This window comes from Aulostomus chinensis, chromosome 4, assembly GCF_037954235.1.
Source record: "Aulostomus chinensis isolate RoL2024-O1b breed Wild chromosome 4, RoL_Achi_v1.0, whole genome shotgun sequence".
Taxonomy (NCBI): domain Eukaryota; kingdom Metazoa; phylum Chordata; class Actinopteri; order Syngnathiformes; family Aulostomidae; genus Aulostomus; species Aulostomus chinensis.
The window spans coordinates 11,619,443-11,635,548 of record NC_141323.1 but is presented as its reverse complement, the minus strand read 5'-3'; the positions used below and the strand labels follow the sequence as shown (position 1 = coordinate 11,635,548).

Genomic DNA, 16,106 nt, shown 5'->3' with positions numbered 1-16,106 from the left:
GATGCTGTGAGGGAAATATTGATCAGGCCTGGTCCTCCGTGGCGAGGCAGCCGTTATGTAACATGTAGCAGCAGCGAGTGGGAGACACTCCAGAGAGGGTTTACGGCCGTGAAAACATTTAAGATCCGGTCTCGAGGGAATCATATGGAAATCACCGTGCAAATACAAAAACACGTTAGTTAAGGAGCAGGGGCATAACGTGACTCACGCTGCCCTGGCGTTCTGCCATTACCACGTATTTCTTCCTGTAAATTTTTTCTCTAAATACGAGTTTGCGATATGATGCAGGAAAACCTTTGCAGCAGTTACATTTTGGTTGGAAATATATGTTAATTACATGGTTGTGTCGAATCTGACTCTTCAGCCTGAAAAAGCTATCGCGTTCCATTTCAACTTCATATGATTTAAGTTTTTATTTCAGTTCACAAGGCTCCACAAAGATGTTCTTTGACAGTGCTTTGTAGGACAAGAGTGGAGGGGAGCTAGCTGGAAGACAAGCTACACGACCAGCTAGACCACTTACAGAATCAACACAGCCAATCAAAGTACAATTACTGCGATTTTTGAGTCGCCATTTTGCAAGCGTTTTGACGGCATCTCACCTATTTGACCCTCACAGAGCACAGAGGCTCAATTATCGACTTGTGCTAGCATGCTAACATGTTACCAATTAGCAAGCAGTTAAAACCCGCTAATCACCAAAGGAATTTGAGTGAAGATGAGTTCAGTTTTGTTTTGTGGCCCTTAATCACAAGAAGAAAAAAAGTCCTCTCACGCTTTGACATTCCTCAGGTAAAATCTGCAGAAGATGCTACAGGGTTAGCTTGTTGGCTAATCCTCAAGACTGAAACACCTTCGCTTTCCTTGGTATGTAAAAATCCTTTGAAATGAGGGAGTACGTTCAAAACGCATCACAAATTTAAAAAAAAAAATCCCACTTGCAATAAAATAATTAAAAGACTTTCATTTTTAATTAGCCTAGCATGCTAATTAGTCCTTCGTGCTGAGAAACCAGTTTTTTTCAATCTGGATTCTTTTTGTGTGTGTGTGTGTGTGTGTGTGTGTTTTTTTTAGTCAAAGTTATTGATGGGAATAACCTTTTAAAGAAAGGTTTACAGTATGCAGCAAGAGCAGGACTGCCTGCAGCACCGGAACGCTCCCGTTTTATCAATGAGGCAACTGGTTCCTGTGAAATTGCACCTTCTAAAAGTGCAATTTTCACAATGACACAAATTGTTATCATAAATGTCTCAACAACTCCATGAAAAGAAGACAAATGTCCGCCAGTGTCTTCAGCTGGATCCTGCCACGTTTGTCATGGTCGGCGTCGACCTCTCACTCGGGGAGAATTCTCGCTCTGAAACCTCCACAGCGTTGAGTCGTGGCGAGTTATGAATCCTAATCCCCTTCTCCTGAAGCAAACTGCTGTTCCAAGAGGGGAGAGACCTGTTGCAGACTGTTGTTCTCCTTCCCATTATCTCGTCGAAAACTCATAAAAGCAGTGTGAGCGTGTCGGTGTGATGAAATTGCTCTTTTAGTGGGTGCCGTTTGATGGCAGCCAATTGCACAGCTCTGTCCTCGCTCCGTACGGCAGCGATTTCAAATGTGGTTACGTCCCTCCCTCACTCAAGCTGTAAAAGCTCAGAATGAAGGTTCCAGGTTGGAAACAAACAAATTAAAGTTTCCCTTCAAAGGCTCAAATAGCAGCGTACGCCAGTCACGTTTGAGTCACGCCGTTCCTGATCAAAACGACAGTGGGGCTTTGAACTGCATCCACAACAAATACTCCACTCACACAATGCAGATATGGAGAGCGTTGGTCTCTGGGCCCGCAGGTATGAAACCCTTCGCTATGAAAACGGCCCGTCAAGCTGTTGGCCCTGCAACCACGCAGCTCAGCGTGCATGAAAGGAGGATGAAATGCAGAGTTAAGCCCGATGGATTAATTCTGGTGCCATTAATCAACCGCGTCAGTCCCCTCAGCAGATCTGTTGAGGGAATGTGAACGAGCTCACGTCAAAGCTGGAAGATGGAACCCCAGAAGCTATGGGGGTCCGGCTGCCTGTCAGTCAGGATCACATCCGCAGTGCCACACCCACCGCCCCACTGAGCCGCCGGGCCCAGCCGGCAACAAGCAATTCCTCAGTGCTGTTTGGATGTGGTTTTAAAGATGTGTTACTCACTAACCACACCGTGCTAAAGAAACACGGTCTGATTAGCAGCCATATTGAACCCGACTGAAAACAAACTGAACGCAATCCTGAACAAGCACGGGATTTGTGGCAGCGCTGCTCTGGATTGTCAGGTGTTCTTGTTCCTCCCCCAAGTTCATACGAGGTCTGATGGGGAGTTGTAGCATGAACAGACCCTGACCCACGCTCGTAATTAGCCTCGTGTATTCAAGCACAGCATCGCCATCTGGGACTCATCAGGACTCAGTTCAAGGCGTACGACCAGTGTACAGGCGCATCAACACGGCGGTTGGTCAGCACGCCGTCTGATCAATGAGGCTCATGACAGTTATTATGCAAGTGGCGAGCAGGACAACAGCTGTTGTTGAAATGCTAACTAAGGGACATTCAGTGCTGACTGTACTCTCCGCTTCAGCGTACACACACGCACACACACACAAGGATCAGAAACACGGCTGTTGCTCTATTTCATGCGACGCAGAATTCCTTTTGTCCCTCGATGCTTCCGTCATGTGACTGCAAATAAGTATGACATCAGTACTGCATCGCAACAGTCGAACGCACCTCTTCAGATTGTAGTTTATTGACCACTCGCTTCTGTGTGAATATTTTAGCGCTAAGTCATTGTCCTGTGTCACGTGATCCAGTGACAAATCAGCGCTGACGGGGTGGACACGCCTCTTTTTCTGGCCTCCTATATTCTGAATGAATATTTTGATGCAAAGGTCACAGTTTCATCACAAACTGCAAAGTTACTGTCTTTTTATTTCAGAACAGCTTCAAGCCTCCGTGACTTAGGCTCTCCACCAGTACCAGATGTTCCCACCGGACCGCAACTACAGAACACAGCTGTTTTTAATTTGCTGTTTCCTCTAAACAGGCTGGTTTTTATTGATGTACCTTGACAGTTTCGACGCCATCTTCATCGGAAGAATCACCAGGTGTTGGCTGGGGACGTCATCTGTCAGGTGAATTGAGGGTGTCACCCCATAACTGGGACAAGTTCCCCTGTTGGTGGTCCGCCAGGTTGTGGGGGGGGGGGGGGGGGGGGGCTTTTGTAGGCCTGCATCCCAGGTGTGGGAGCGCTGGTATGCCCCTTCATCCCGGTTTACAGTCTTTGGGCCTTGATTCCGGATCTCTACGGCCTCCCTGATCCACCGATGGAATCTGTTGTCCTCTCTATGACCCTGGCCACGTCCCCGTCCATCAGGCGGTTCTCTCTCTTACAGTGGTCTGACATCGCCGATTTCAAATTTTCCTGTGTTGCCTTCTGTCTCAGTGCACGGGTGAGCATTCCAGATGATTCCTTCTCACATTCTTTTTGGAAGAAATAGTAAATTAATTATAAGTAGTGAGGCCAAATGAGCCTGCTCACGCTAAGGCTATTTTTGTTGCAGTCGTGTTGCTCCGCCCATTACAGAAACCTGCACAACACTGGATCGTAAATCGTCCTGTAACTCAAATGCAACAACGTAGGGAAGCACGAAGCAGATGCTGTTCTAGTAATGCAGGACCACTCAGGGGAGATCAGAGAGCGTGAAGCCGGGGGGGAGTGTGGTTGCTGCTGTCAGGTCCCACAGACGAGGTCCTCATGATGGGTTCATTACTCAGTTCCGTGGCCGCGGCAGCCATGATTTAAGCGACTCATCATTACGAGGACGGTAATTAAAGGAACACGCCAACTTTTGGGGGAAATTTTTGATTTGCTATCATCTGAAGGGCCACAAAGGAAGATTAGAGATCATTCTCCCCTCCCATCGCGAAGCTGAGACCCATGCTAGTTAGCTTAGCACAATGAATGGTATCAGATGGGAAGTATTAGCATACCTCTGCCATCAAAAACACTTTTCTCTAAAGGACAAAGCACTAAAAACAGAGATATTTTTGATGGAAATGGAACAGAATAAATCACGTAAACAATAACAACAAAAGCAACAACAGTCAATTCAAACTTTTAAAATAATAGTTTGCTGCACTTAAATATTCCACAATCAATCATCACGTATTCCACTTGCACGCTACAGAGGGTGAAACCTTCCGAAAAATGATCCAAGACGAAGACGCTGCATAAGATTTATTTCTTTACTGCTGGTGAATAGAAAGATCTGGAGGCGACGTCCCTCGTGGCTTCAACTTCCAGATGTCACAAAGGTCAGTTCATGGAGTCAAGAAAAGATATGATGTGACTAAAATAGTTACAGACAAACCACTTCCCACACACACACACACACACACACACAAGGTCACTGAGATCAGGACAGGACCATTACTCCTCTGTGGCCATGTCTCAAGGCTCAGAGACCTGTTTTACTTGCCAGTCTGCCAGTTTGGGGAAACTATTAGTCGGTCGCGCAGGATTTACGGCTGCGAACCTGCCAGGACCGTGCAAACTGAGGCGGTTGACTTTGGAGCCCAGAACGGAAAGAAGAGACATCTGGCAGGTTTACGCACTCGCTGGGTTCTCGTTTGCCTGTTTCAAGAAGCCGATAGGATCCAAAAGAACAACAAAACCACGTATCGGCCTGGTCCTGTTGACTATGAATGGTCATTAAACGAGAATAAATGTGAGCTGAGGGTCCAGGAATGTTCAGACTGAGCAGCGGTGTTACAAGAGAAAATGCTCCCCTGATTATATCAAGCACTGGCGTTAACTGTGCGCCTTCTACCGACCTACAGCATCAACCGTGTGGGCGCTCTGCACGCGGGTCAGGTGACTGAAGCTAGCTTAGCTTAGCTTAGCTTAGCTCAAGACAGGGAAGAGGGAACATAAAGAGTAAATGAAATATCCGGCTGTAACCGGAGATGAGAAGTACGAGTACTTGGTTACTGCGAATTTTTTTTCAAGCATCTGCACTTCACCTCACAATTTATTAAACTGAAAACATTTTTCTTCCTGCATTTGAACATCTCTTCTTTCTAATGCTTACATTTGAAAAACAGGGTTTTACTTGTTTACTTTAGTTTTGATGCACAAAAAAAAGACTTGTTCATTCCCCTACGTAGGTGGGGGCAGAATGCAGTAATGGGAGTGGCCTAAAGGACATTAAAAGCCTGTACTTCTATTTTCTTTTTTACTTGAGTGAACAGGGCTTTTGACTACGTCATTGACCTCAATGATCTTCACATCTCAGCAAGCATAAAATGAGCTTTTCCCACAACTGTAGGAGGAGAGCAGACAGAGGAGTAGCTGAACCCCCCCCCCCCCGCAGCTCCAAGGGGCAGCCACACAGGAGAGAAGAGAGGCAGTGGCCTACCAGGGCACCTGAGCTGGCGTTTGTTTACCCCTCAGTACGCCAACACCTTAATTTACACACACCTCATTTATACTGCATGAGAGGTGGCGAGGCAGACGACATAGGTGGTTATAGGATCCTCCCACTGGGAGCAGTAGGCGATTCCCTCAGTGCCTCCGATAGCCACGCCCTGCAGGCACCTCGCCACAGCTGACAAACAACGCCGGCAGCCACGCAAATCTCACAACACAACACGAAGGATGTGCGAGAACTTGAAGATGACGCAGAGGACGGGAGGATAGCGGAGAGACGGCGCGGGATGGAGGGCCACACCAGGTTGCTGTTGGACTCACGAGCTCTTTCACGTCAGCTTGTCAGCCTGGACTGACAGCGGCACAATACCTCTGCTGATCACTCACTCACTCGTGGCCGACAACAGCAGCTCCAGCAGTATCGCGTTTCTCCCCTGGATTGTGTCTCGTCCTTTCATCCCCTCACAGGGGTGTTAAGCTGAATATCAATGGCGGGGTGCGCGCCGGAGATTATGGCGAGCACATCCCCTACCTGACGCATCCGTCTTGAGGGAACACAAATAAAGAGACGGGCGGCACAGGGACCACAGTGGCCGTTTATTAACAGGTGGCAGCGTCAGTGTGTGGATGTGTGCGGCGGTGCGTCCTTGTAGAGCAGATCTGCCACCAGTGCCCTCACGGCTGCGGGGTCCTTGACATCTGTGTGTGGGGGGAGGGGGGGACACATGGGGGGACACGGGAATGACACGGGACATTCGGAGTGTGACAAAGTTAAACCTCATCAAAGCTTCCAAACATTTCAAACGGTGTCGGTGGGAAATAAAGTAGCGCTTGAATGAGGAAGATATCAGTAACTGAGCGTGAGTCTGAATTGTTAAACCTCATCTTGTTATCTGAAGTCTGTCAAACCTATAAGGTACAGACTACGCCCCCTTCTGGCTCATGCAGGGAAACGCACTTCATCTCAGATGCATGAAAATCCAGTCTGCTATCTAGCAGGCTAACGGTTACCAATCCAAAAAAGGCTCTTTTTTTTAAGCGTCTTTCACCTTCTGGTTGTCAAGAATCTGTGTCTGCTCTCATGTTAAAATCCGTCAGTGCCAGATTTCAGAGTCAGAGCAACGTGAGAGGACAGCAGACGCGAGGAGGAGAGACAGAGAGCGAGACCATGTGACATCACGAGTCAGTTGGAATCCCGTCAATAGCAGTGAAGGCAAAACACCTCTCAAGACATCTGAATCCTAAGGAGTTCATTGTCTTTTATTTGGAGCCTGATTTTGGAAAGTTGACACTTATTTTTTGCAGCTAAAATGAGAGTTTTGCTATTTCAGAGTAAGCTAAGTACCAAGGTGTGCGGCTCCAGGTGTGCGGCTCCAGGTCCGGAGTCACAGAATGAGGATCTCAATCGGCTTGTAGGAAAAAAAATGATTTATGCTTCAAACACGCGGGCAACCAGAGAGCAGAGCTTCTTTGAGAGATGCGCTTCTTCCAGCGGTTGAAAAGCTCCAACATGACTCGGAAAACTGTTGCAATACCGCATCATCATCACAAGACTCGTGGGGACTCGAGCGCGCAGCACCGGGACGTGGGTGACAGGAGGGATCCGCCAGTTTTAGCTCCTGGGGAACACACAAACACCGCTGATTGAGATCTACGGCTGCCGTTCTCCAGCCGGGAGACGCGTCACATCCTTTAATCGTTGAAGTTGCTGCGGCGGTTTCACGCTCACGCAGCTCCTCCTTCTTCTCGCGTGTAACAAGATTTAGCTAAATTCTTCTTTCGTTCGATACACTGAGACTGAATCCATACCAGCCTGGCAGGAATTGATTTGAGCCTCCTGTAGCACTGGAAGTGTCCACAGTCTAACAGCTCCAGATTAATTGAATTAGCGACCGTAATTAACTGCTGATAGAGGCTGCTGCGTGCTGGAGAGGAGCGCGCCTCTCACCTCTCCCCGTCCGTCGCTCGCCCCTCAACACTCAACCTGCTGTGATTTCATCCTGCAGCGCCGCCATGAATTCTGCTTTTATGAGGCTAATAACATTCCCTCCCCCGAGATAATAACTCCATTATATGTTTGCTGTGCAGCTGCTGGCAGGTGCTAGCAGGCGCTAGCGTCGGACTGAGCGCAGTCATTTCATATTTCTAATATTCTGCCAAAACAGTAAACATGTGGTCCAAATAGCGAAGTGCAAGAGTCAAGTGAAGCTGAAGATTTTTGATAAAACTGACAGCAGCAGAGTTAAATAATTAAATGCACAAATAAATGGAAATCAGGTTCCCTGATTTAGTCGTTCACTGACACCAAATCCGCGTCGCATCACTGCATCATAGCCAAGAGTCTCAAATCTGGAGATGATCGTGACTAAACTCATCGGTTTAGAAGCCGTCACATGACTCGGGATTCCCGCCTCATCAAAGGACGCGAATGAAGGTGAAGGAACAGCCGGGAACAGCTGCTGCTGACGTATGAATCATAAATATGTCATTTTTTGTACCTCAAATTACACATTTAGTCCAATCAATCTGGTGTTGTTGGTCTGGTTGGTGAAGTCACGTTGGTTCAGCTAAATCCTAGTCTGACACTTGACATGTGGGCAACCGTCCTCTTCCCCCTCACTAGTCGTTTGCTGTCCCCCCTCGCTCTCCTACATCAGACATTTTCCACGGCAGCTTGGATAACAAGCCTGAACTAAATCCCAGTCTAAAGAAACACAACAGGCCTGCAGGTTGACTTATTAACGCAGGCAGTGGGAAGCGGCGCCGACGCCTGCGCTGCGCTTCAAAAACACAACAACAACAAAAACCATATCAGCTGGAAACTGCATTATCGTCAGCGATCATAATGCTCCAGCAAGTCCGGCTAATGTGTTTGTGCCGTCGCTTTTCCTCTCGCTAAGAAGCTCTCCACTCCGCCGCTGGACGCGCGGCACTGGACTCGCTGGTCATCCGTGCAGACCAAAGAACACGAGCTAATCTGGGAGTTAATCAGCTCGATCCGCTCTTATTTTAGTACTGACTTGTTAAGACATGCATGAAAACTTCATTTGCGCAAGTCGAGAGACAAAATATTCAGGCATTAACACGGACAGCCGTATTCACGCTGGACCACACCGCTGAGGATGTCGGAGCAATTTTCCGCCGTTTCCTTCGGTGAGATTACTGATCAAACCTGTGAATCGATTTACATTCAATCTCAGGACAGAGAACACTGCATCAATTAATGTCCTCCGTGTGTGTGTGTGTGTGTGTGTGTGGGGGGGGTTAATCTATCAAGGGGAATAAACGTCCCAGCAAGCAGCGTCTTGTTAACAGACAAATCTGTCATGTGGGGATCGTTTTTCTCTTCCCTGCTCGTTAGCATTCAGGTCAGGCTGTGTGTTACAACTACAAACAGTCCCAGTTGCTCAGTCCGGTCCGGTCCAATTACAACAACCAAGAGGGGCAACGTCTGCTCTTGTGGAACACAGGACACTGGGAACCCAGCAGCCCCCTGGTGTAGTCCATCTGGTTTAGGCTCCAGTTTGGCGGCTGAACTGGACTTGCGTTCGATTGGATGCGCTCCATCTTGCAGCTGGACTGAGGCGGCGGCTCCAGATTAGAGCCAGTCTCAACTGGATTGGGATGGATTCTGCATTGACCTTTGACCATCATAATCCATCCTCGAGGACTTAGTGACAGAGACTTGGCCCCAAGATCTGTTTAGGTCATCACTATGTGGGTGGAGCTCATGTGATGTGACAACAACCTTCACCTTTGACCACCAGAATCCTCTCATTTCATCCTCAAATCCCGGTGGACTTTTGCGCTAAATCTGAAGAAATTCCCTCAGGAACAGACAGCAACTCGGCCCACGCCGTCACGACCTCGTCTCGTTTTATTTTGAAATACATTCCTTCGATTCATGTCTTATTTGTGTGTCAGGTTGGTGGAGTGATGCCGGCACCGTCTACAGAACCGTAACGGCGTGGAACAATTCAGATTTACAGGATCCTGGTACGAGAGCTGACAGGTTTGAGGTGACGACTGTTTCTGTGAACGGCGCAGTAACGACAGTAACGACAGTAACGACACGCCCACCTGCCTTCAACGACGCGCCCACCTGCCTTCACCAGGTTGTACTGAATCTGCTCGAGGCGTTGCAGTTGGTGTGTGCGTGCGCGCGTGTGTCTGGTGGTGAACTCACTGACTCCCAGCAGCCTCAGCTGGTCACTGAAGTGAGGTTTCTCGTCCAGGACTCGCAGCAGGTTGGTGGACTCCATGCGCTCCAGCTCCACCTTCCAGTAGATGTAGATCTTGTGGCTGAAGCTGACGTAGACCAGGCAGGGGCTGTTCCTCCCCTCCTTGCATGTGTACTGACCTGCAAGCACACAGCGAACACGGCTCAGCTGCATGTGTTTCACAGGACATACGAATGTGTCTGCGGTGATGATGGTACGTGTGTGTGTGTGTATGTGTGTGTGTGTGTAATTGTTCAACCTCCGTCTCTAATCCACTTACTACCGTACATGTCACACATCAGCTCGCTCACATCAACAGCAGCAGGTCCACTCACTGCAGAAGGAGCTGACTGAGAAGGCAGGAGGAAAGAATCCGCAGCTCAACGCTGCCCTCTGCTGGACCGGGAGGATGCGTGCACGTGTGGACATCGGGTGAGTAGAGCGGGCAGATCATCTGATAAAGAATGGCGAGTGCCAGTTCCCTCACCAGCGCAGAAGGCGTTGACATTCTCATCGAACTGGAAACGTACGACCGTCCGGTTGTGGTCAATGATGTAGGTCTGGCCATCCCAGGCACATGCCACCACCTCCTCTCTCCCGTCTCTCTGGAAACACACACACACACACACACACACACACACACACACACACGACAGAACAGGAGTCACTGGCAAAAACTGAATTCTAAATGAATTCACCTTCAGTTTTCTGGCGATGCCATAAAACCCATCTGGTTCATCTTGGCTGGTTTGTTGCTTCAATTTCAACTAAACACACGTTAACGATCCAAAGATGATTCAGAACGCTCCGCTGAGCTCCTGCTCAAAATGTTCCCATCAGGTTCCCTTTTGGAACTGTGTGCTCCCCGGACAGCACTGAGCAATTTTCTGATTAAGAAATCAATAAAGGAATAAAGAGGCAGGACACCGGTCCAGAGCGCCAGCGTCCGACGTCTCTGTCCAAGCCTGAACTGATAAACCACGTTCACTTACACGAGAAACAGAGAAGAACTACATGCTGTTTTTGAAGAGAGTCGATCACTGGTGCCTGAGTGCAACAACTGTCTTCAAGTAAGTAGCATCCCATTCTCTCCTCCTATAGAAACTCGGCGCCTTGATGAATACGAGAGAAACTCACGGTGACGTCGAGCTTCTGCAGGGCAAAGAGCTGATGATCCACCTGCACCGACCACAGCAGCTGCTCCGAGCTGTCCATCAGCTTCAGGGTTCCTGCGGCAGAGACAGGAGGACGCAGAGAAGCTGAGAGAGCCGTGGTTCCTGTCGCGGATCCTTTCGAGGTTCCAGATCCACGCCAGAGATTCAGATCCATGTGGTTCATTAAAAAAGTGCATAAAAGTGGGAAAGAAATCCAGTGCTGCTGACTGAAGGGTGCAGCAACATGCTGGCGAACTGAACCTCAGCGCTTCCAGGGTAGACATTTTTAGTTTAGTAAAGTCAAATATCAATGCTAATATAAACATAATGATTTCAAACGGGTCCCTTGGTGTCAGTTTAACAAAGGACTGTCCTTCTGTTGTCAACATGATGCTCCAGGGAAACACTTCAGGATCTTAGAAACGCTGACTCACCATCTAGAGTGCAGAGAGCAAACAGCCCACATCTGGACGACTCCTCTTTAGAGCCTGGAAGCAGAGATCAGCAGCTTCATTCACTCTTCTTGTAGCGCAGCTGATGCTCATCCTCAATAACGCCGACTCAGTCAATACCAGTCACGTGACACAGTTTCTGACCTTTGCTGATGCTGCCGATGAGGTGAGTCGAGACGTTCTTGTTGTGTATCCGCCCAGTGGTCAGATGGAGAACTACATCTCTGGAGGGTCCCTCACTGCCACATCAACACACGCACTTACTGTTATCACTGTATCGGCGCGGCTCGTGGAGAGCGTGTGCGTGGATGCTCGCGTACCTCCCAGGGGTGGCGGGGGCTTCGTCTCCAGAGCTGGTGGAGTCTTGTTGTGTCCAGGAACACAGAAGGATGGCGTAGCCGCAGCCAGGCTGGGACACCATCAGCTCCGGTAGTCCCTCAGGACCCGGGTTCACTGACAGACTGTCCACCTGCAGCAGGGAAAACACACCCTCACACCTGCGGTTTGTTCCCAGGCAACATGAATCCTGTCCCATTCCACTGATGCGAGCCATCAGAGCTGAGGTGAGCGGTACCTGTCCCTCCAGCAGCCATTTCTTCAGCAGAACCAGCTGCCCAGAACCCAGATCTGAACTATCAGAGGGTTCCTCCCAACGGAACGCTCGCACCACCCGGTCAGTGTAGCCCACCACCAGCTCGCAGCGGCCATCGCCATCTACGATGCACGCACACACTCATGAAAACATCAGTCCCGCTAGGGAACCAGCTCTCAGCAGTGGTACTTACCAATATCACTGATGAGAATGACTTTGGTGTTGGCCGGGATGTGCTGGGTGAACAGGGGTCTCTGGTCTTCAGAGGTCAAGGACTCATGCTGGCTTGAGGAATCGGCTTTACTCGTGTTGGCACCTGTCAGGTCAAAGAGGTGAAACCAGCCCTCGGCGCCCACAGCCACAACGAAGTTCTAACCAACAAGAGGAACCAATGACACACTTGATTACCCTCAAAAATACTCACAGCGGGTTCCTCCAGTCAAACCCAGCAAGATCAAAAATGTTAGACCTGCATTCTTCCCAATGGCCAGCAGAGGGCAACTCAAGTCCAAGAGATCTAATCCTGATCGTCTAGTCCTGATGATCTAAATCTCTAGTCTCAAGTCTCCTTCCACACGTCAGGATGTTCACGGGAACACACACAGAGGATCGGGGAGCTCACGCGGCAGGTTTTTAAGGTCTTGTTCAAAAAGAAAAAAACAGCTGTGACAATACGCCACAGACGTTTCAGATGAAGCTGAACTTTACTGTCTGGTGTGGAAGAATACAAGGAAATATTTACATTGTTGAGAGTTGTTGGGACAATAAAGATAAGAAATGAAAAACTTTAATATTTTGGTGTTTTTGTCTCAGGCCTGTTTTATTTTTAGCCCTAATTCGCATCTAAGATAATATAACAGATGCACCTGCCTGACCAAGCTCCGCCCTACCATCCAAATATGGTCACTTCCTTATTTACTCCACATTACACAGTAGTGGAATACTTTGCTTCATCTGTTCATTATTGATCTGACATGACAGCAGCAAGCAGTGACTCGGCTCTGCCATACGCACCTTCCCTTTGTTGCAGACGTCTCCAACCGCAACACACGTCAGCTGCAACACCAACACAAGATGGAGGAGAATTTTAGGAGAAACATTGCATCGGCTTGTCCAGGTTTCACCTCGGGTGGCCGGGTAGAGCACTGACCATGCCCACGCAGGTTCTGGTGATCCAGGGTTTGGGGTCATCGTTCTTGTACACATGAAGCTTTCCACCAGTGTCGCCCACAACCAGCTCATTCAACTGTAGTCGGCAGAGAAACAGAACATGAAGGGTTGTTATAAAAATTATAATTACCAATTATTTGACAAATCACTATAATTTCACTACTGAGTAAAATCAAACAAGGCTGAGAATTCACATTTCCTGAAATATGTTCATGACAGATTATGGACACATGAAGAAATGCGTGCAGAACCCAGACAGAACGTCTCTGCAGAATTACAAGGTTCCATGAGATGAGAACAAAATGCACAGGCAGCCAGTAGTACAGGCACTGAGAGTAACAACTGCATAATAAAGAACTACATTTATGTTTCAGTTATCCAGTCAAGATTCATTCGCACTCCAACCCATGCACTTCCATGACTTTTCATATCATTTGTGCAGCAAATTTCCATTTTATCATGAACAAAAACATCTCCAGGCCTGGTTGTCTGTATTCTCACGTCCCGGGACTTTTCCAAGTGTTTCACGACTGTACGAATCCTGTTGGGGAACTCGATGAAGGCAGGATTTCCAAGTGAGGTGTGCAGAGATCAGCAAGCTAGCGCAGGAACGCACCGTGTCGTTGTCGGCATCTCCCAGACAGATAGCGTGAGGGAACAGGGTCCCGGTAAAATCCAGGCTGACACGCTGGACGTAATTCAGGGACCTCATGGCCAGCTAAACATTAGGAAAACCGCTGTTTAAATTAGCCAGTACAGCTAAGCTAACCCCTTAGCATTAGCATGCGTGGCTAACCACAACAATAACAACAGGCTGAGAAGCTACAGTTAAGCTAACGTGTGTGTGTGTGTTCAGTCAATACAACATTCTTGTATTAACTACTTAGATAACTTGTTCATTAAATCCCTTTCAGTCCCAAACACGTATATTCTCTTAGCAGGTGCTCGCGCACGCTTCTCTCCTTGTAAACAATATCACATGACCTAAATGAGTACGGGAGCTCAAGACGGACAAACACAGTTTTCGCCAATTTCACAACCAACACCCGAGAAGAAATGAACGTATCCACCCGAAGACGTGGATGATAGACAGCTAAAACGATCGTAAAAGCGCCTTGGTGTCATTAATTACAGTTTAACTGGCACTTTGGTCTCCGTTTTCAGCGGAGGTGTTTCGCTGGAAGAGGCAGACGCATGTGTCCTAACGCGGGTGCCGCTGTTGGCCACCAGAGGGCGGTGTTCACCCACAACTTTCACATCAGAAAACAGCAAAGGAGGCGTTTACCCATCCATCACAGAAGAGCCTGCTGCTGAGTCGGTAGTTTTAAAAAGTTTAATACTGTTGGAGGATGTGTGATGTGACATACTAAAAGTGTTGTATCGTAATACATGCATTTGGCTCTTCATATTTTACCCTCATACTCCAGTAACCCACACAGACAATTAACATTTTTTAAACAATCACTTTGAAAAAAAAAACATATTCATGGCAATTTGCAGTGTTTCTATTTTTGCAAAAAACAAAAACTAATTCACCTTTAGCTTCATACTCTTGTTTTCTGTGTCAGAAATGAAGGGCTCTTCACTGCAACCGTGTAAAAGTAAACAAACCCCCTAAAAATGCTTTTAATAGCTAAGACTGAAGAATAATCCACTCAGAGATGATCACCCCACTTGGTTGTTTGCTTATCACTGGTACAGCAAACTCCATAAACAAAAGGGGGGTGGTTAAGAGAGAGAGAGAGAGAGACAGAGAGACAGAGAGAGAGAGAGAGCTGGGGCGCCCAGATGTCATATTAATTATTACACTCAGCTATGACTGGAAAACCCTCCAAAGTGAGCGCCCTCCCAGCCTCTGGACGGCCGCAGTGGAAGTCCTTTCACAGCGCTAATTGGACTCTGGAAGCGCACTAACAGGGCATGGATACGTTTCAGAAAAGGCCTGGCGATGGCGAAGGGGTGCAGGCGCAGGCTGAATAGAACCCACGCTCCTTTTTCTAAACTCTCTTGCTGGGCCAGAGAGAGAGAGAGGGAGAGAGAGAGAGGGAGAAGGGGGAGGTAGAGAAAGGAAAGTGTTGGTGGGGGCTGGGGTGGACCCTCAATACAAGCTTAATTTTAAACGCTACTGCCAGAAAATTGCAAAAAAAAACTTTTACAATCCCCTCTTGAAGGCACTGATAGTAAAGAAACAGAGCAGGAGGGAGGTTAGCAGGCACCCACCAGAGAGGGAGGGAGGAGGGAGAGGGAGGGAGGAGGGAGAGAGAGGGAGGGAGAGGGAGAGAGAGAGGGGGAGGGAGAGAGAGAGGGAGAGAGAGAGAGGGAGGGAAAGAGAGGGAGGGAGAGAGAGAGGAGTGAGAGGGAGGGAGAGAGAGAAGTGAGAGAGGGAGAGAGAGAGAGGGAGAGGGGGAGGGAGAGAGAGAAGTGAGAGAGGGAGAGAGAAAGGAGGGAGAGGGAGACAGGGGGAGAGAGTGAGGGAGCGAGAGGGAGAGAGACGAGGGAGAGAGAGAGGAGGGAGACAGCGGAGGGAGAGGGAGAGAGAGGGAGAGGGAGAGAGAGGAGGGAGACAGAGGGAGGAGGGAGACAGAGGGAGCGAGGAGGGAGAGAGAGGGAGGAGGGAGAGAGATAGAGGGAGGAGGGAGAGAGAGGGAGAGAGAGGATGGAGATAGAGGGAGGAGGGAGAGAAAGGGAGAGAGGGAGGGAGAGAGAGAGGGAGAGAGAGAGGGAGGAGGGAGAGAGACACAGATGAGGGCGAGACAGACAGACAGACAGACAGAGAGGGAGCTGCTCCAGCGGTTCTGTCCTGCTCTGGATGATGGAGGGGTCTTATTGTGCTCCTCTCCCCGAGCGTCAGTGGTCGTCAGCGCCGTCCCCGCTCCTGTAACCACATCTGCTGGATCGAATCAGAAACAAAGCCTCCTCCCTGCTCCTCCTGAGGCGCCTCCGCAGATCTGCGCCTCTCCGTTCCGCCTCCGCGAGGCCGATGATCTGCTCTAATCAAAGTGGAAAATTCGGCTCCTGGTGCACAATGGTTCCTTCCAGCGAGGCGCAGCCAGACGCGTCT

At 48.9% G+C, this 16,106-nt stretch overlaps 1 protein-coding gene across 2 annotated transcripts; it reads right to left on the bottom strand.

The window, feature by feature from the left end:
• Positions 1 to 4,244: 4,244 nt before the first annotated feature.
• itfg2 (integrin alpha FG-GAP repeat containing 2) lies at positions 4,245 to 14,134 on the bottom strand. Of its 2 annotated transcripts, none has more exons than XM_086201803.1 (12): positions 13,662 to 14,132; positions 13,026 to 13,121; positions 12,890 to 12,931; positions 12,069 to 12,246; positions 11,858 to 11,997; positions 11,604 to 11,752; positions 11,428 to 11,522; positions 11,266 to 11,319; positions 10,815 to 10,906; positions 10,165 to 10,282; positions 9,644 to 9,817; positions 4,245 to 6,156 (listed from the first exon to the last, which is right to left on the bottom strand). In XM_086201803.1, the coding sequence occupies exons 1-12, from the start codon at positions 13,755 to 13,757 to the stop codon at positions 6,074 to 6,076; spliced, it is 1,317 nt and encodes a 438-aa protein (XP_086057929.1). In that variant the 5' UTR covers positions 13,758 to 14,132; the 3' UTR covers positions 4,245 to 6,073. The 2 variants fall into 2 exon arrangements, with proteins under 2 accessions (XP_086057929.1, XP_086057930.1); XM_086201804.1 differs by lacking the exon at positions 4,245 to 6,156 and adding an exon at positions 6,184 to 7,076 and having other exon boundaries at positions 13,662 to 14,134.
• Between the last annotated feature and the right edge of the window lie 1,972 nt (positions 14,135 to 16,106).